Source organism: Girardinichthys multiradiatus, chromosome 11 (genome assembly GCF_021462225.1).
Source record: "Girardinichthys multiradiatus isolate DD_20200921_A chromosome 11, DD_fGirMul_XY1, whole genome shotgun sequence".
NCBI lineage: Eukaryota > Metazoa > Chordata > Actinopteri > Cyprinodontiformes > Goodeidae > Girardinichthys > Girardinichthys multiradiatus.
Window position 1 is genome coordinate 36,615,426 of NC_061804.1, and position 17,499 is coordinate 36,632,924.

Consider the following 17,499-nt stretch of genomic DNA (forward strand, 5'->3'; position numbering starts at 1 on the left):
ACTGAGTAGTAAACTCTAATAGCTTGGTTCTCTCTGGCCAGGCAAGGAGTTTGCATCTCAGCAGACATGAGACAACAGAGCACAATTTCGGTGTGTTAAATTTGGTATTATCGCTCTCACACTCTCTCATTTAGGTCACTAAAGATTCATCATGGCACATTGTGGCAAAGAACTCTCTGAGGATCTGAAAAAACAAATTGTTGCCCTGCATAAAGATGGCCCAGGCTATAAAAACATTGCCAACACCCTGAAACTGAGCTGCTGCATGGCAGCAAAGAAACAGAGGTAGATACAGAGGTTTTACGGGACAGGTTCCAATAAGAACAGGCTTTGCCATGGTTGACCAAAGATGTTTAGTACACATGCTCAGTGTAATATCCAGATGATGTCTTTTGAAAATAGATGTATGAGTGCTGCCATCATTGCTGCAGAGGTTAAATGGGTGTGTGGTCAGCCTGTCAGTGCTCAGATCATATACCACACACTGCATCAAATTGGTCTGTATGGCTGTCGTCCTAAAAGGAAGTCTCTTGTAAAGATCATGCAAAAGAAAGCCTTCAAACAGTTTGCTGCAGACAAGCAGACTAAGGGAATGAATAACTGGAACCATGTCCTGTGGTCTGATGGGACCAAGATAAACTCATTTTGTTCAGATTGGTGTCAAGCGTCTGTGGTGGCAACCAGGTGAGGAGTACAAACACTAGTGTGTTTTGCCTGCAGTCAAGCATGGGGGTGGGAGTGTCATGGTTTGGGGCTGCATGAGCGCTGCTGGCTGTGGGGAGCTACAGTTCATTGAGGGAACCATGAATGCCAACATGTACTGTGACACACTGAAGCAGGTCGTGATCCCCTTCATTTGTAAACTAGGCCACAGGGCAGTATTCCAACATGATAACGACCCCAAACACACCTCCAAGATGACCACTGCCTTGCTAAAGAAGCTGAGGGTAAAGGTGCTGGACTGGCCAAGCATGTCTCCAGACCTAAACCCTATTGAGCATCTGTGGGGCATCCTCAAACAGAAGGTGGAGGAGTGCAGGGTCCATAACATCCACCAGCTCCGTGATGCCAACCTGTGAGGCTCTAGTGAACTCCATGTCCAAGAGAGTTAAGGCAATGCTGGGAAAAAAATGGTGGCTATGCAAAGTAATGACACTTTGGGTACAATTTGAACATTTTCACTCAGGGGTGTACTCACTTTTGTTGCCGGCGATTGGAGACATTAATGGCTGTTCCTTGAGTTATTTTGAGGGGACAGCAAATTTACACTATTATACAAGCTGTACATTGACTACTTTACATTATATCAAAGTACCATGCCTTCAGTGTTGTCCCATGAAAAGCCATTATAAAATATTTACAAAAATGTCAGGATGTGATAACTTTTGTGAGATATTGTAAAAGACTATTTTTTTGTATGTAGTTGTCCTGCCAACAGATACTCCCAACTGAGCTATGGACCTCTGCAGCTCCTCCCGAGTAACCAGGGGCATCCTGGCTGTTTCTTTAATTAATGCTTTCTTCACATGGCCTCTCAGATTAGGTGGGTGGCCATATCATGTTAGGTTTGCAGTTGTATCACGCTTTCTATTTTCTGAGGCTGAATTGAACAATGCTCTTATTACTTGTAAAAACCAAATATTCTTTTCCTTCCACTTCAGTTGTGCATTATCTTGTTTATGTCTATCACATAAAATCCAGAACAAATTCACAGAATTTTGGGTTTGTAATGTGACAAAATGTGCAACAAATACTCTTACAAGGCATTGTAAATGTTTTTGAACATGTTAATGAGCAATTATGAAAAATAATGAGAAATGTACAGTAGACTTGAAAGCCATGGTAATATAACCACATGGACCAAAAGCCCTGAACAAAATAATGGTCATGTTTAATGTAATGGCAGCTTCTTCATGACTTTGATAGATACATTAAACATTTTGATATAGTGGATGTGGATTAACACAAGCGTAAACATGAAAAACTGACCACAGTGTTAAATGATACTCCTGCCACAGCTTTGAGTGTAATTCTCACTGTTTACAGATAATAACTGGGAAAGGTATTGGCTGTGGTCATTATAGAATAGCACTAGAAAGCCATAATAGGAGGACAAATATCAGAGGAGGGACATTCTGTGTGTAATGGAGGATGGAGGTGTACGTGTTAATGCCAATGTGCAGTAAGTGGGTAAACTGGTTGTTGGCTACATTATGTGACACCAGCAGGGTCAATGATGGTGGTAATGAGGATTGTAAGCACTGTAGCACAGGGGTTAATACTCCTGGGCTGGCTTTCAGATTATGATATTTTCTAATTTATAGAAGACTCCTACAAGTAAAATTTTGTTTCCAGGTTTAATGCTAGTAAAACTCTCAGACACAGAAAACAGGTTTTAAAATACAGCAGAGAAACAAAACTGTAAATAACCATAAAACCTTGTGAAATTTCCTCCCCAGAAGTGATATTTTTTTGACCAATCTAAAATAAACAGTAGTCAGCATATGTATGCATGAAGTTGAAAGGTTCACTTTTATGCCTTTTCTGACATTTCCATGTATGAAGAGGGAACTGATAAACTCATTCCAGAGCACAAGTCAACCTTTCTTATACAATATCAAGCTTAGAATATCAAAAAGAGATTTTCTAAATTCTTTTTAAACTCGTAGAAGTCCCCAAGAAGAATCCAAATAAGGCAGCTCAATGTTAAATCGTGACTTTAACATGCAACCAAAAATCACATTTCTAGACCTACATTCAGACAGAAATAGCTCTTTCTTAGGGATATTATGTTAAAAAAAAAAAAACCTCAAGAAACTGCATTACACAATTACTGTATTTCAGACATTATGAATCATTGATTTACAACACATTAGCAAACGCTTAATAAGTAATAAATGCATAAAAATTAAGTGTTTAATTTAAACTGGTATCTTGCAAGTTCATCTGGGTGAAAGTTCTCTGAAACAAAAACACTCACAACAACAAAATCAAATTTCATGATCAAAATGCAATAAATGAGAAAAATCAACAGAACACAACACAGTAAAACTGCAAAAACGCACCTTAGATTATTATCTCCCCCAGTAAATGTCAGGAAGGGGCTGGAAGTTTGTGATGTGTAGCAAATGGAAAGAAGCTTCTTGGCTTCTTGGCATACTTAGTCAGGGTTCCTAAACATTTTGACTCAAAATTACACAATATTCTCGACTTAAATGTTGAGAATTTTCAATCTTTTAAACTCATTTTAAAATACTCAAATTCACTATTAATTATTGGCAGATATAACAGTGGCCAGGCTTTAAACATGGAAGACAAATATTTGGTGTGAACAGATTACTTCCTTTTTATTCTGGGAGTGTTTGTAGTACCTGCATTCAGCACGAGAAAAAAAACAAAAAAACATCATATGTAAGTATTTAATGTTGAGTCGCAGCCCTCTATAAAGACCTCCGCATGAGGATCTTCCTCCACAGGTGCAGAGGACTCAACGTTCACTTGAACCTTCTTTTGAACAGGAATACATCTTGGCATGAGCTTTCTTCCAGTCTAAAAAAAGATGTCATATTTTTTACAGTCAATGCAAATTAAAAACACTCCATCAGAGGTGTGAGAATGGTTTACAAAAAAACAAGCTTGTCTGATTACAGCAAAATTAGCTGTAAATGTTTCTTAAATGCCATCCTGTTGCCCAAGGTGTATTTTGATTAATGTTGTTTAATGTACATTAGACAACACAAAACACGTTCTGGCATTATATATTATACAAATTGATACAAATTGATACAAATTGACAAGGCAGTTTCAAAGGTTGTTTTTGCTGTCTTAGAGTGACTCACAATTTTCTTGCTCTCTCCTAGAGCCCGTTTCAGGCACTTGTCCAACTTTTCTTTCTGCTTCTGCCTTTCCTGCCGGAGTCTTTCCTCTTGTAGTCTGGAATGACAATAAATCCAAAAAGGCTAACCAAAATAATTCCAGATACATAACTTTATTCCCTAAGGTCTATTTAACCTTAAAAAAAGAATATCCAAAATGGGAGTTTAAGTGGTTAGTAATTCATTGCCATGCATGGTGAGGACTGTTTAAAAGAGCAATTTCTGTGTCCAAGGTACTTGGAGGGGACACAAAATCAAGGGATTCCCAAAAGTTACCAGAAATCTCCAGTCCCTGACCTGAAAAGACATTTTTTATAAGAACTGACTGGAGGAAGTGTTGCAATGGTGTTTCTATATCAGTAAGCCATAATGAAGATTGTAAAGTGATACAGTTCTTTTTGGTTTTTGAGAATGAGGTATTCACTCCGGTGTCTTACAGTGTCTTAAAGAAACACATGCACATCAAATAGGGTTTTCCTTTAAGTAAATGCATGAGGCCTCATTCAAAGTTTTCCAAACCGAGTGCAGAGTAACACCGTTTGCTTGGGAGAGGCTTTTGGAGTAGACCTGCCTTTGGGTCTAGTTTCAGAAATGGGAGCCTGAGCAAAATTAGGTTTACAAACGTTTAGCACCAAAATAGCTCTCTGCATCTGCCGCCTTGAGATTTATCGGTAAGAAATGTTTAAAATCATGAATCATTTTCTTCTACTTCTTTATCATTATTAATTATGCCCTAATTTGTGTCGCTCTATCATAAAAAATCCCAATCAAATACGCTCGAGCTTGTTGTTATAAAATGAGAAAAAACTATTTTGGCCTGCAGTCATGGAAACAAACCTGGACTTCTTCTCACCATCCCTGATTTGCCACAGTGTCTGAAACATGTCTGCAGGGATGTACTCGATTTGCTGGAGCAACAGAGTCATACGGTACTCAACACTACAGAGCTTTTCCAAAGTTGCTAGGTTGATAAGCCGGCTCTCCGAGAAGCAGGAGTGAACTTCTGTAACCTTCCTACCCAGAGCTTCTAACATGATATCCTGTAATAAGAAAACATAAGAATATTATGGTTATACTTATACTTGTTTATGGAAAAGTTTGGATCTAAAACAGTTTGGCAAATAGTGTATAAAGCTGTAGCAAAGTGTTTCCCGTTAGAGATTTTCTGTTTTTTTTTTTTTTTTTTTGTCATTCTTCTGTCATTAGACTAAGATAACCTAAGTAAATATAAAAACAAAATCTTTATTTGATGACATTTATTCAGAGCAACAAGCTATCCAACACAAGATGGCCCTATGTGAAAATGTAATAGTCCCCTAAACCTAATAACTGGTTGTAGAAACCTTGGCAGCTGCCATCAGGGGTTTCTGGGAACTGACTGTGGAGGAAATTTGACCCACTCCTATTTCCAGAGCTGTTCTAATTCTGCCACACTGGAGAGTTTTTGGGAATCAAAGGCCTGATAAGGTCCAATTTATTCAGAAATTACTGCAGACTTTAAAAAATATTCTTCAGAAGTTGACTTTCTTGAAGATTCTCCTTGAAGATTTTCTGGTAGTTCATGGTTTCATCAAGGTCAGGACAGGACAGACACCTTCCAAAAAGTTCCAAAATATTTTTCCAAAAGTTTTGGGAATCATCAAGATGCATTTTGCCCAGTCACTTTCTTATAGTTTAATAATCAACAGTTAATCTTAGCTGAGTTTAGTGAGGCCTGCTGTGCCATAGCTGGGTTCTTTACTGATCGCCTGGGAAAGTTCACCACTGTTCTTGGTTTTCTCATTCTGGTTCACTGAAGTCTAAAAAGCTTTAGAAATGACTTTTGCAACCTTTTCCAGACTGATAGAGGTCATTGACTTTGTTTCTCATCTCTCTTCTAGACTTCTTTGGACCAGGGCACGATGTGTTGCGTTTTGGGATATTTTAGTCTACTTTGTGTTGTCAAACAGGTTCTATTAAAGTGATTTCTTGATTCTACATGTGCGGCAGTAATCAAGCCTAAATGTAGCTTGCGATATTGACAAAAGACCATAGAATTTATTCACACTAAACTCATGCTTTCACCAGGCTTGGTTTACTTTTTAACAAAGAACCAGGTTGGTTTCAATAGTTGTTTTTTTTACCTTAATAAATCAATTCATTTGAAAGGTACTCTTTGCATTTTCTCTGGTACTTTTTGTCTGACAATTAGTTTAATATCTGAAAACGTTTAATGTGTTAAGCAAAACCAGACGGGAAAAACACTTTTCCGCTACGCTCCATGTCCCTTATGCAGATTCTTTACCTGGTCTTGTGATTTTAATGATTTATGGAGCTGAACCTGCTTTTTGAGCACAACAGCTCTTTTCTTTTCCATTTCAGTTCTGCTCTTCATGTTGTTTTCTTGCATTGTTAGTTTCTTCTCATCCTCTTTCCTTCACACAAACAGAAGTTGCATTTCAGTGTCATGTGTCTTTTATGTCTACAATATGCCTGGTGTTCGGCTTAATTTGTCACTGATAATTTAATATGGATCTTGTGCAACGTCTTTAAAGTGTCTGGTTTTATATTTAAGATCAATCTGTCTTAAACTACCTTTTAAACGAAGCATACATATTCTCACATTTTATTTGTGGTGATCTCCAAAGTCCGCTCCAGCATTTCATCCATCTCAGTGGCGTTCTCAATCAGAGACAGGATCTGGTCTGTCAACTCTGATGGTAGAACCACAACCTCAGAGGGATCAGAGAAATAGATCTCCATAATCTTCTGCAAATTGAAGCAAAGGAACACCAAACTGTGACACTAACCATGGAAAAGGAGGAAACGTGTTACTGAGGTGGGCTTTGATTTAGGCTAAGTCTAACCTCATTTCCTTCGCTGCCGCTAAGCACAACTGACTCTGTGAACCTAAAAATGCATAAGAGTTTAAACTAATAAAGAAAACAACAAGTAAAAATTACAATAAAAGGGTAGATTGTATAATATTATACACCGAAGGAAATTACAGAAATGTTTTGTGTTTGAATATTGCTAATTATATATTGCTAATCAAAATTGCCGAAATGTTCTTTTACTGAGGTGTCAAAGAAAGAGCCAGAGTGAACTGAATTTTCTCTAGGTAGCAGAGAGTAACGCACCACTGCTCATCCCTGAACTGTTGCTACACACAGCCAGTCAGCTGGATGAAAGAAGTCTTTAGCACATTTGCCTCATGACAAGATAAAGTACACTGTTCAAGAATATTGTTCTGGTCATCAAAAACACAAAGACTCGCCTGTATTAAATCTTTGTGTTAATAAACGATACTCTGAAAACATTTTTACTCAGGCCTCCTTCTGCTTCAGTAAGCCTCCTAGTGGTAAATGACCTGTCCATGCAAGCTACAGGCAGTTTGTTTTGCATCTTATAACTAACATAAATGCACTACAACCCTTCCACTACACTTATAAAACAGTATTTTAAAAATGTTCAAGAACTCCCTAACCATAATAATAATACTTACTAGAAGGCAATCAATACATTCAGTGACTGTTCACAATTACTGATTGATGCTAACTATTAACTACCTCTGATGATAGAAATTTTGGTTTATTTGTTTGAATTTCAAAATTTCAAAAACTGTAATATAATTTGTAACTGTATATAATAATGGACAGCATGTACTAAATATGAAAACTTGACAGTCAGTCTCTTTGTGAGAACTGCATGCACAGGTAGCAAAAATGCTTGTAGGCACTTATAATCTGTCTGAACTTGTATGAAAATATTTATATTAGTTTCAAGATAACGGCAATCGGAATTGTATATTTATTAATTTACAGCTTTTGGTTCAGTTATTAAAAATTTTAAACAGTTCGATTGTGTTCATGTTTCCTTACCTTAACATGGACAGCTTGGACTCCAAAGGCAGCGTTCCACCTGGACTGGACTTCTGAGCTGCTTCCACACCTGTGTTAGCATCGATTATATCACTAATAAAAGCATTTCCTTTTACAGTGAGGGAAATACGAGATTCTCTACTCCATCAGCTTTGAAGAACATCTGATGTCTAAAGAGGGTTGTTCTCTGCGTTGGTTAGATGCTATTTTAGGGGTCCTTAATTTCTGCACATCAAAAGATGTACTTTCAGATTTAACCCTTAAGAGCTACTTATCTTATTTTCACCTCACTTGTGAGTGTTAAATGTATGAAGCTCAAATTTGCCAGATGACATTTATTTAAAAAAAAAAAAAAATATATATATATATATATATATATTGTCTCAGTTTGTGAAATTAGCTTAAAAAGGCTAAGCTACACAAAAACCCAATGATAAAACATTTTTCTTTGAAATTGCTTAAAAAGTCCTTTTTATATCCCGCGTTTATCTTAATGTAAAGTAATGAAGTCAAATTCCAATTTTATTGTTGCCCACTAGATGGCGATATTCACTCTCTTTTTACAGTTTTCTGCAAGGGTGTAAACAAGTTGGTGGGTGTGAATAATATGTTCAAGGAAAATTATGTTTTGCTAATTTCCTTTAAAAAAAAACCAGTGGTCCTATAAAAGCCCACTGGCCTTTAAAGTATTAATACCCAAACAAATTGAATAACTATTTTATTTATATATTTTTTGGGTTATATATATAATATATATATATATATATATATATATATATATATATATATATATATATATATATATATATATATATATCTGCAGAGTTAAGGAAGTTGATGTTTTGTTGTTAGCTTTGTAAACATACTGACCTTTAAAGGATTATAATCCCAAAAATGTGAATATTATTTGACCTGAATTCTTCAGACTGAAGAGGTTTAAAAGACTGGCTTGTTTAAAGAAAAAAAACAACAATCAATATATCATATATTTGTGGCATGTTTTACATTTTTTTTTGTCAGTTGTTAAGGACAAAAAGCAATTCTTAACAGTTTAACGGAACTCTTAAGGGTTAACATCACAGACTACTTAGGTCAGCAATAAAGAAGCTCTAACCTTAATAGTAATTTACAAGAGGAGAAAAATTAAACATTTACATTTGCTGTTTGCAGTTTCTTCAGGCTCAGGGTTGCTTTCCTTCTGGGCATTTTTAGCTTTCAGAATTTCAGCTTCTTTGGCTTCCTGCCACTCTGGAGGTGAAAGCTTGAACAATATGTCTCCATAACACTTGTGTCTATTCAGGATATACTCGACCTTTTCAAATTCACTTCAAAGAGGAAAGACCAGGTTTAGAATCATACAGGAAAGAATGGATCAGCACAGCAAAAGCAAAAGGACTGGATAATAAAAACTGAAAAAGTGCCCGCTTGTTACTTATTGCAACCTTTTCAATGTCATTCTTTCCCTCAACATCTTCTCCAATGTAGCACTGCTCTCCTGCTTTAACTTGATAGCTTTTTCAAATCTGTTGATGAAAAAATAAGAACGATCACTGCAAATCTTAAAAGATTATCATTCATTGGTCATCAGATATTATAAAAAACAAATTAACTACTACTTACAGGATCTTTGCATCCAGAGGTTTTCTTTCAATTCTTGTCATGAACTGCTGTATGTTGTAAATTTCTCTGTCACAGAAACGTTGATTACAATTCACTTCTGTTTCCAGTGGCCTGATGACTTTCTCAAGCTCCTTAATCTTTTTCGTAAACATTGCCACGTCAGTCTGAGGACATGTGAATGACAGTAAAGGCAGGATTGAATATGCATATTGACAAAAAAGAAAAGATGCACAGAACTGATTTAGATTTGATAACCAAAACACTTGATTCACGCTTATTGTTGAGAAAAGTTAGGAGTTATTTTCCGTTTCTTAAGGTTTTTGCGAGCTTTTATAATAAGGCTGTGAAAAATGCATTTAAAGAAAACATTATGTGTGACAGACTATCAAAACATTCAAAGTCCAATATTATAATTAATCAGAACTACCTAAAATTATAAAGGTTTGGGGTATATGCTGTATAAATAAGGATATTCTTGTCATTCTTTAATTTTCCATAGGATTCAACACTACTACCTGTATCAAAACACATATGGCACATTTTTTCTCTTTTATGTGTCACAGACCGTGGGAATTTTACATCAGGCGGAACTAAAATACATCCAAAGCCTAATAGGGTTGTGCAGAACGTAATTTTTTCACGTTGCTGCTCCTTAAATGTGATTTTAATGACCCCACGTGTCCAGCTAGATTTGTACATGCAGTTTCATTTGAGTGCAGTTTATGTACAATAATAAAACAGTTTAATTGGTCATATACTGTGAGTTAATCTGAGGTTATAGAAGGTATTTACTTTCAGCTGAATTGAAGCTTACATTCCTTTTAGCATGAATGAAGATATAGATATGTCTGCCAGATTTTTCATTGAAGTAGTTTTGTAACTGCAGTTCTATTTCCAATATAAAATTTCATAGACAAAGCAAGACTTAATAAGTTAAATGCTAAGACTTTATTTTTACTTTTAACCCTTTGGACAGTCACAGCTAGTTCATGTTGAATTTATATTTAGCACATTCCATACAAGCTGTCAAATGCAAACTCATTAATTGTTTTACAGATAACTAAATGTTCTGGCAATATTTTTGCACAATATTGGGTTAATTTTCTGGACTCATTAGTCCAGGTTTTTGTATTGTTTCAATTATGCATGTTTAAGTTACCTTTAGCTCTGCTATCCTTTTGTCGTAATTGAAAATGTCATTTTGGCATCTCAATGCTGCTTCCAAGAACAGGAGAGAGGCAAATTAGAGCCACTTGTTTGAGAAACAGTTTACTTGCCAGATTTACTGTGTCTCCACTCACCTGGTGGTGTAGTCCAGAATGCTAAATCAGGACTGCTTTGTGTTTGGTTTTTCTTCTTCTCTCCCAGTTTCTCTTCCATCATTGGACCTTTCAGGTGGAATGCTGTTATAGAAATTATATTTAGTCAAAAACTTTGACTAAACTTCCCTCTATAAAATCTATATATACAAAAAGTCTAGTATTTACCTTCAAAATTGTCGCAAAGAGCTAAAGCAGTCTAGTTGAGGGCCGCCTGTTAATGAAAATACCTATTTACTAAAATAAACAATCATTTGCCACCTTATAACACTTTCAAATTAATGAAGAAGTACTACCTTCCTCTTTATATCTCTGACTTTATAGCAACTGAAAAACGTGTGTTTGGGTGGTTACTACGTGTTACTATGATAACCGAAGTGTATTTTCAAATGTGTCTGTATGCATGTTTCCCTTGTCAGTAAGATTAAGAACCCCACATTACATAAAATGAAAACATCTGTTTTGGTAAATAAATAAAAAATAGAAATTTCAAATTTTATTTACATTCTTAGCTAGGGCATTTATTATTATAATTAAACTTATTTTTTAGCTAACATTTGACAGATGCACTGTATTGCCAAAAGTATTGGGTCACACCACCAAATCAATAGATTCTGGTGTTCCAATCACTTCCACGGCTGCAGGTGTGTAAGGTTTGGTGTGGATAAACTTGACTGACCTGCACAGGGTCCTGACCTCAACCTTCTTCAACACCTTTAGGATGAATTAGAGCAGAGGCTGCTCTAATGTTCTCATCAAACTATGGACACACTCCTAAACCTTGTAGAAGATGTTTACAGAATAGTAAAAGTTGCTATTGCTGGCAACAGTGTGTCCGTCAACAAATTGGACCTTATAGATTAAGAAAAGGATGTCATCAAAGTTTGTGTACATGTACAAGTACACCGACATTTAAAATGTACATTAAATCTTGTGGTATCTTGGAATTTCCAAGTTTCTTCAAAGAACAATGACCTCAAAAGGTGCCATCAAAACAATAAGCAATGAACAGCCCTTTTTGTCACCACCAGAATTTAACAAAGCAAACAGATAAGAGCCTTCCATTGGATAATTGCTGCATGGGTGATTACGTTTCAGCTGGCGAGAAGTTATTTAACCTTAATTAATGCAATGAGTAGCTTCTCATTTTCTCAACAACAATGTAGGAAGACAGACACATCCTGTGGTCATGTTTATCTATTTCAGAAGGGTCAAATTAATGGATGCCATCAAATAAATAGGAAGCATTTAAGAAGATTGCTTTTTAACAAACTGTCCAATGCATTTTTAAATATCGGAAGGATGGGGACCATATATATATATATATATTCTAGAATTGTGCCGCTCAAGGTGGCAGCAGGTTGGAGTAGCTCTGTTACTTTTGATTCTGATTTATTCTTTTTTGGGAACTATTCCTCTTGTGGTGGATACAGTTGATTTTTTTTGGACTACTGTCCACTCCGGTGTCAGATGCTGTGCAGCTTGGAGGATTTTTCTTGATACTTTCTATTTTTGGACATTTGTTATGATGCATTGCCATGGCAACGGGGTTGTTTCTTACAACCGGGAGCAGCTGATTAATATCTCAAAAGCTCAAATAATACTTCAACTACAACCCCAAATCCCTGATGAGTTGAAAAGGAGACGCCGTGGATGCAGAGCAGGAGCTAAGAGAAGAGAGAGAAGGAGGAAGTTCAAACCATCTCTTCCGTCGATTATGATGGGCAATGTGAGATCGTTGGGAAACAAGTTGGATGAACTCCAAGCCCTACAAAGGACCCAGCCAGAGTACCGGGCATGCAGTATCATGTGTTTTACTGAGACATGGCTGCAGGATCATATCCCCGACTCCAGTGTCTCTCTGCCGGGCTTTTTAACCATACGAGCAGACAGAGACTTAAAGAGGAGCGGCAAATGTAAAGGAGGTGGACTGGCAGTATTTGTGAACAACAGATGGTGTAATCCAGGACATGTTACTGTGAAGTGTCATCTCTGCAGTCCAGATATTGAACTGTTGGCAGTAAGTTTTCGTCCATATTATTTACCCAGAGAGTTCACCAGTGTTATTTTGGCAACAGTTTACGTTCCACCTTCCGCTGTTGCCGACACTGCATGTGATGCCATCAGCTCAGTTGTTGCTAAGCTACAGACACAAAACCCCAATGCTTTTGTGGCAATTTCTGGTGATTTTAACCATGCTTCACTCTCTGCTACACTTCCAACGTTTCAACAGTTTGTCAGCTGCTCTACCAGAGAAAACAAAACATTGGATTTGTTTTATGCAAATGTCAAGGACTCATACATCTGTACAGCACAACCACCTCTAGGCAAATCAGATCACAATCTTGTTTTTCTCTGCTCGAAATATAAGCCCCTTGTTCAGAGGCAAACTGTAATAAAGAGGACTGTGAGAAAATGGTCACAGGAAGCTGAAGAAGCTCTGCAAGGTTGCTTTGAGGCTACAGACTGGGACGCACTGTGCCAGCCACATGGAGAGGACATCAATGCCATGACTGAGTGTGTAACCGACTATATAAACTTCTGTGTGGATACCATCATCCCCACCAGAACCGTGAGATGCTTCCCCAATAACAAACCTTGGATCACCAGTGACCTGAAGGACCTGCTTAACAAGAAAAAAAGAGCCTTCAGAGAGGGAGACAGAGAATTATTGAGGATTATACAGAAGCAACTTAAAGTCAAGATAAGAGACAGCAAGGAGGTGTACAAGAAGAAGCTGGAGAGCAAGCTCCAGCAAAACAATATCAGAGATGTGTGGACAGGGATGAAGAAGATCACAGGCTTCAAGCAGAAGGATGATCAGACCGATGGATGTCTGGACAGAGCCAATGAACTGAACTTATTCTTCAATAGGTTCAGTTCAGAAAGAAGCTCAGCATCCTCCTCTCCTGCTCACAGCCAAACAGACATCCCACCCTCCTTTGACCCACAGGACCCACAGCTGTCCAGTAACACCTCACATTTTTTATCTTCCACCTCAGCCCTAGACCCTTCTACATGTTTGCCATCAACCATATCAGAAGATGCTGATGCTTCCTTTGCTTCCCCCTTCCACCTGTGTGTCTCAAGAAGTCAGGTGAAGAGACAACTGGAGAGACTGAATAGGAATAAGGCTGCAGATCCAGATCATGTCAGGCCTAGAGTCCTGAAGGCCTGTGCAGAGCAGCTCTGTGGGATTCTGCAGCACCTCTTCAACCTTAGCCTGGCCCAGAAGAAGGTTCCGGTGTTGTGGAAGACCTCCTGTCTTGTTCCGGTACCAAAGAAAACTCACCCATCAGTCCTCAATGACTATAGACCTGTTGCCCTGACATCTCACATCATGAAGGTCCTAGAGAGACTCCTGTTGGCCCACCTGAGTAAGTAAACAGTAAACCATCAGGACCCCCTTCAGTTTGCTTATCGCTGTGGAGTTGGAGTTGAAGATGCCATCATACACCTGCTTCAACAAACCCACTGTCATCTGGACAAAGCCTCAGGTGGAGGCCTCAACAATCTCCTGGATTAAAGACTACCTGACAAACAGACCACAGTTTGTGAGACTGAAGGGTTGTTAGTCTAATCAGGTAGTCAGCAGCACAGGAGCACCACAGGGGACTGTACTCTCACCATTCCTTTTCACTCTGTACACCTCAGACTTCCAGTACAAGACAGACTCCTGTCATCTGCAGAAATACTTGGATGATTCTGCAGTCGTGGGGTGGATCAGAGATGGACAAGAAGATGAGTACAGGATGGTGGTGGACCGCTTTGTGGCATGGTGTGGAAACAATCATCTCATTTTGAACGTGACTAAAACAAAGGAGATGATTGTAGATTTTAAGAGAAACAGGGATAAGTCAAGCACTATTTCTATCATGGGAGAAGAGGTGGAGGTGGTGGAGGAGTATAAATACCTCGGTGTTCACCTGAACAACAGACTAGAGTGGAGATGCAACTGTGAAGCCATCTACAAGAATGGACAGAGCAGACTGTACTTCTTGAGGAAGCTTAGGTCCTTTGGTGTTTGCAGCAAGATGCTGCATATCTTCTATAAGTCTGTTGTGGAAAGTGTGATCTCTTCTACCATCATCTCCTGGGGAAGCAGCATCAGAACCAGGGACTTAAAAAAGCTGAACAAGCTGATAAAAAAGGCTGGCTCTGTTCTGGGGACTCCTCTGGAACCTCTGGAGATCATTGTGGAAAGACGGATTCTTCATAAAATGAAGAACATTATGGAGAACTCTGAGCATCCTCTTCATGAGACTGTCCTACAGCAACAGAGTGTCTTCAGTCAGAGGCTTCTTCAGATCTGCTGTAAGACGGAGCGCTACAGGAGATCCTTCCTGCCCACAGCCATCAGCATCTACAACGGCTCTATGAAGAAACCTACATAATATGAGCTATAACAACATTTAATTTCCCTTTGGGATTAATAAAGTATTTTTGAATTGAATTGAATTGAATATTTCTTTCTGCGAAGAAATGATTGTGATCGGCAATCACTTAAACATTTTGTGAAATAAAATTTTAAAAAAACAAACAAACAGCTGAACACACAGCTTTGGTCAATTGTAAACTGTAGCAATGGGAGAAGTTAATTTGGTCTGATGATTCCCATTCCAGAGTGATGTTCTCATATCAGAGTGAGAAGAGAGGCACCCATCGTGTCTAGTGTCCACTGTACAAACCTGTAGTATGTGGGTAGTCCTGTGACCTGGGGCTGGTCTTGTTTCAGCAAGTTATGGCCAAAGAATGAGATCAGCTGACTACCTAAATGTACTGAATTTCATCAGTGAATTTATTCTTTGCTGATGGCACCACATTATTCCAAGATGACGATGCCAGAACTAGTATGAGAGTGGTTCAAGATACATAAGACATCGTTTTCACACATGGACTGGCCACCAAAAAGTCCAGAACATAAGCCTGTTAAAAATCTTCAGGACGTGCTTAAAAATATTTTGCACAGCTTCTTGACTCTCCCGTCATGTCTAAAACATCGGAAGTAAATGTGATATTGCATAAGTGTATTGAAATGATGACACACAAATGCATATACAGTAATCAGAGCTAAAGTAAGTCAAACAAAGTATTAGAGAGTGTGAATATTTTTTTTGATGGACAATCTACTGTAGATGGTGATGGCTGTGGGCAGGAAAGATCTCCTGTAGCAATCTGTGTTAAACCAAATCTAAAGAGGCCTCTGACTGAAGACTCTATGCTGATGTTTTATAGTCTTGTGAAGAGGATGCATAATCATCACCAGATTCCTTAAGAAAGCAATGAAATTCTTTCCGACTGTTGTCTGAGGAGTGCTGGATTCCTCCTGTAATCCTAAACAACATTATGCATTCAGCATCAACTTCCTGGCAGCTAAATGAAATCATCATGGAGAGATATATAATCTGGAAATGATAACATTCCTGTTATCAGACTATTTTGATTAAAATTATTTCTAGGTGTGATTAATGTTAACGTCCATACATACAAACAATTGATGTGGGGGGTGGTGTAGCGGTAGCGTGTGCACAGCATATACAGACATCACAAGTCCTCAACACAACGGTCTGGGGTTCAATTCCTGACCCTGGGACCTTTACTGCATGTCCTCCCCTATCCTTTCTTTGCCAATTTCCTGTCTTATATTGTGAAATAAAGGGCAGTAGTGCCAAAACAAAATTGATACAAAAACCCGTTTGCTTGGCTTTCTAAAAAGTATTTTAAACATATTCATTTCAAATGAGTTGAAACTTCAAAATTTTTGTTCCAGATTGGAGAATGTCTTTGAAACTTGTTTGAATCACCTTTATTGTAACTTAACGTTACTTTGGACGTTTTCTCCCCTAGTGAACTTTCTTCCCTTTTTCAATGTTCTGCTTAAACATGTTTTCCTCCAATATTCCCCTGTATGTAGCTTCCTTCACTTTCACTGCTGAAGAAAGCATCTCCACACCATAATGAAGCCAAAATCACGTTTCATAGAAGCCATGCTATGTTCATGGAGAGGTGCAGTATTAGTTTTCTGAAACACAGCATTTTACATTGAGCCAAAAAGTTAAATTTTGGTCTTTTCTAACCTTTCTCTTTCAACGATTCCATGGTTGCTGTGGTTCCTCATCAGATACAAAAAAGTATCTTTGTAGATTTCACTTAACAATATATGTGAAAAATTCTCCTCTTTTAATGACCTATTGCATCCTATCGAGAACTAGTCTCCAAAAGATGAAACCAGAAACCTTCTTTGCTTTGCTTGCTTTGTTTGCTTCAGATTTTCCTGTGTTTTACTTAAAATGCCTCAATGTTTTGTTAAAAAAGCTCTGGAAGAAACTCAGGAAGAAACTCTGGAAGAAACGTTTCAAGGAGATAACAGGGTCTCTGTAGTAGACAAAAGGATGCTGAGAACGGTGGTTGCCATGGTTTCTCCTCAGGCGCATCATCACAGCATCATTTAAACATTAACAATCTCCTGTGCGTGCATCCTAACATTGTCATTTCAACACAAATAAAAGTTTAATGCACAAGAAATATATTTTCTTTTGGAACACAATCAGCAGTTTTTGTGAAATAATCTCTGAAAGAAACATTTTCAGAACTGGAGATCAAATTGTAAAGACAACACAAAGAGGTAGACCATAGTCTTTCTCATGTTATATGTAAAAATGAGCTTCAAGATGCTAACATTCATCACATGGTCTGATTTCTCCCAACAGAAACACATTGTGAAATACAGTAGTGCAGTGATAGTTGAAGGAAAACAATTTTTTTTTTTCTGCTGCAGTTTATTTTAATTACAGAGTCCAACTCAGAATAACAACGGTGTAATAA

The 17,499-nt window shown here is 37.8% G+C and overlaps 2 protein-coding genes across 4 annotated transcripts in view; one reads left to right on the forward strand and one right to left on the reverse strand.

Moving 5' to 3' along the window:
* The window catches only part of wasf3a (WASP family member 3a), a 44,003-nt gene that overhangs the window by 13,585 nt on the left and 12,919 nt on the right, over nt 1-17,499 (forward strand). The window lies entirely within an intron of this gene.
* LOC124876029 (cilia- and flagella-associated protein 100-like) lies at nt 3,327-16,832 on the reverse strand. 3 transcript variants are annotated; one of them, XM_047378501.1, is made up of 14 exons: nt 16,752-16,832; nt 10,843-10,888; nt 10,657-10,758; nt 10,515-10,573; nt 9,356-9,519; nt 9,178-9,258; nt 8,891-9,060; nt 7,736-7,805; nt 6,722-6,764; nt 6,478-6,623; nt 6,160-6,289; nt 4,713-4,915; nt 3,840-3,933; nt 3,327-3,549 (listed from the first exon to the last, which is right to left on the reverse strand). In XM_047378501.1, exons 3-14 carry the CDS (start codon nt 10,736-10,738, stop codon nt 3,406-3,408), a joined length of 1,386 nt encoding a protein of 461 aa, XP_047234457.1. In that variant the 5' UTR covers nt 10,739-10,758; nt 10,843-10,888; nt 16,752-16,832; the 3' UTR covers nt 3,327-3,405. The 3 variants fall into 3 exon arrangements, with proteins under 3 accessions (XP_047234457.1, XP_047234458.1, XP_047234456.1); XM_047378502.1 differs by lacking the exon at nt 16,752-16,832 and adding an exon at nt 10,971-11,010 and having other exon boundaries at nt 10,515-10,570; XM_047378500.1 differs by lacking the exon at nt 16,752-16,832 and adding an exon at nt 10,971-11,010.

Excerpts from the sequence above, each read along its gene's own strand:
- LOC124876029 (XM_047378501.1), bottom strand. The coding sequence starts at position 10,738 with ATGATGGAAGAGAAACTGGGAGAGAAGAAGAAAAACCAAACACAAAGC. Across the intron at positions 9,520-10,514 it reads AAAGGATAGCAGAGCTAAAG|ACTGACGTGGCAATGTTTAC; the intron begins GTAACTTAAACA and ends ACATGTCCTCAG. Across the intron at positions 9,061-9,177 it reads GAAAGAATGACATTGAAAAG|TGAATTTGAAAAGGTCGAGT; the intron begins GTTGCAATAAGT and ends TCCTCTTTGAAG.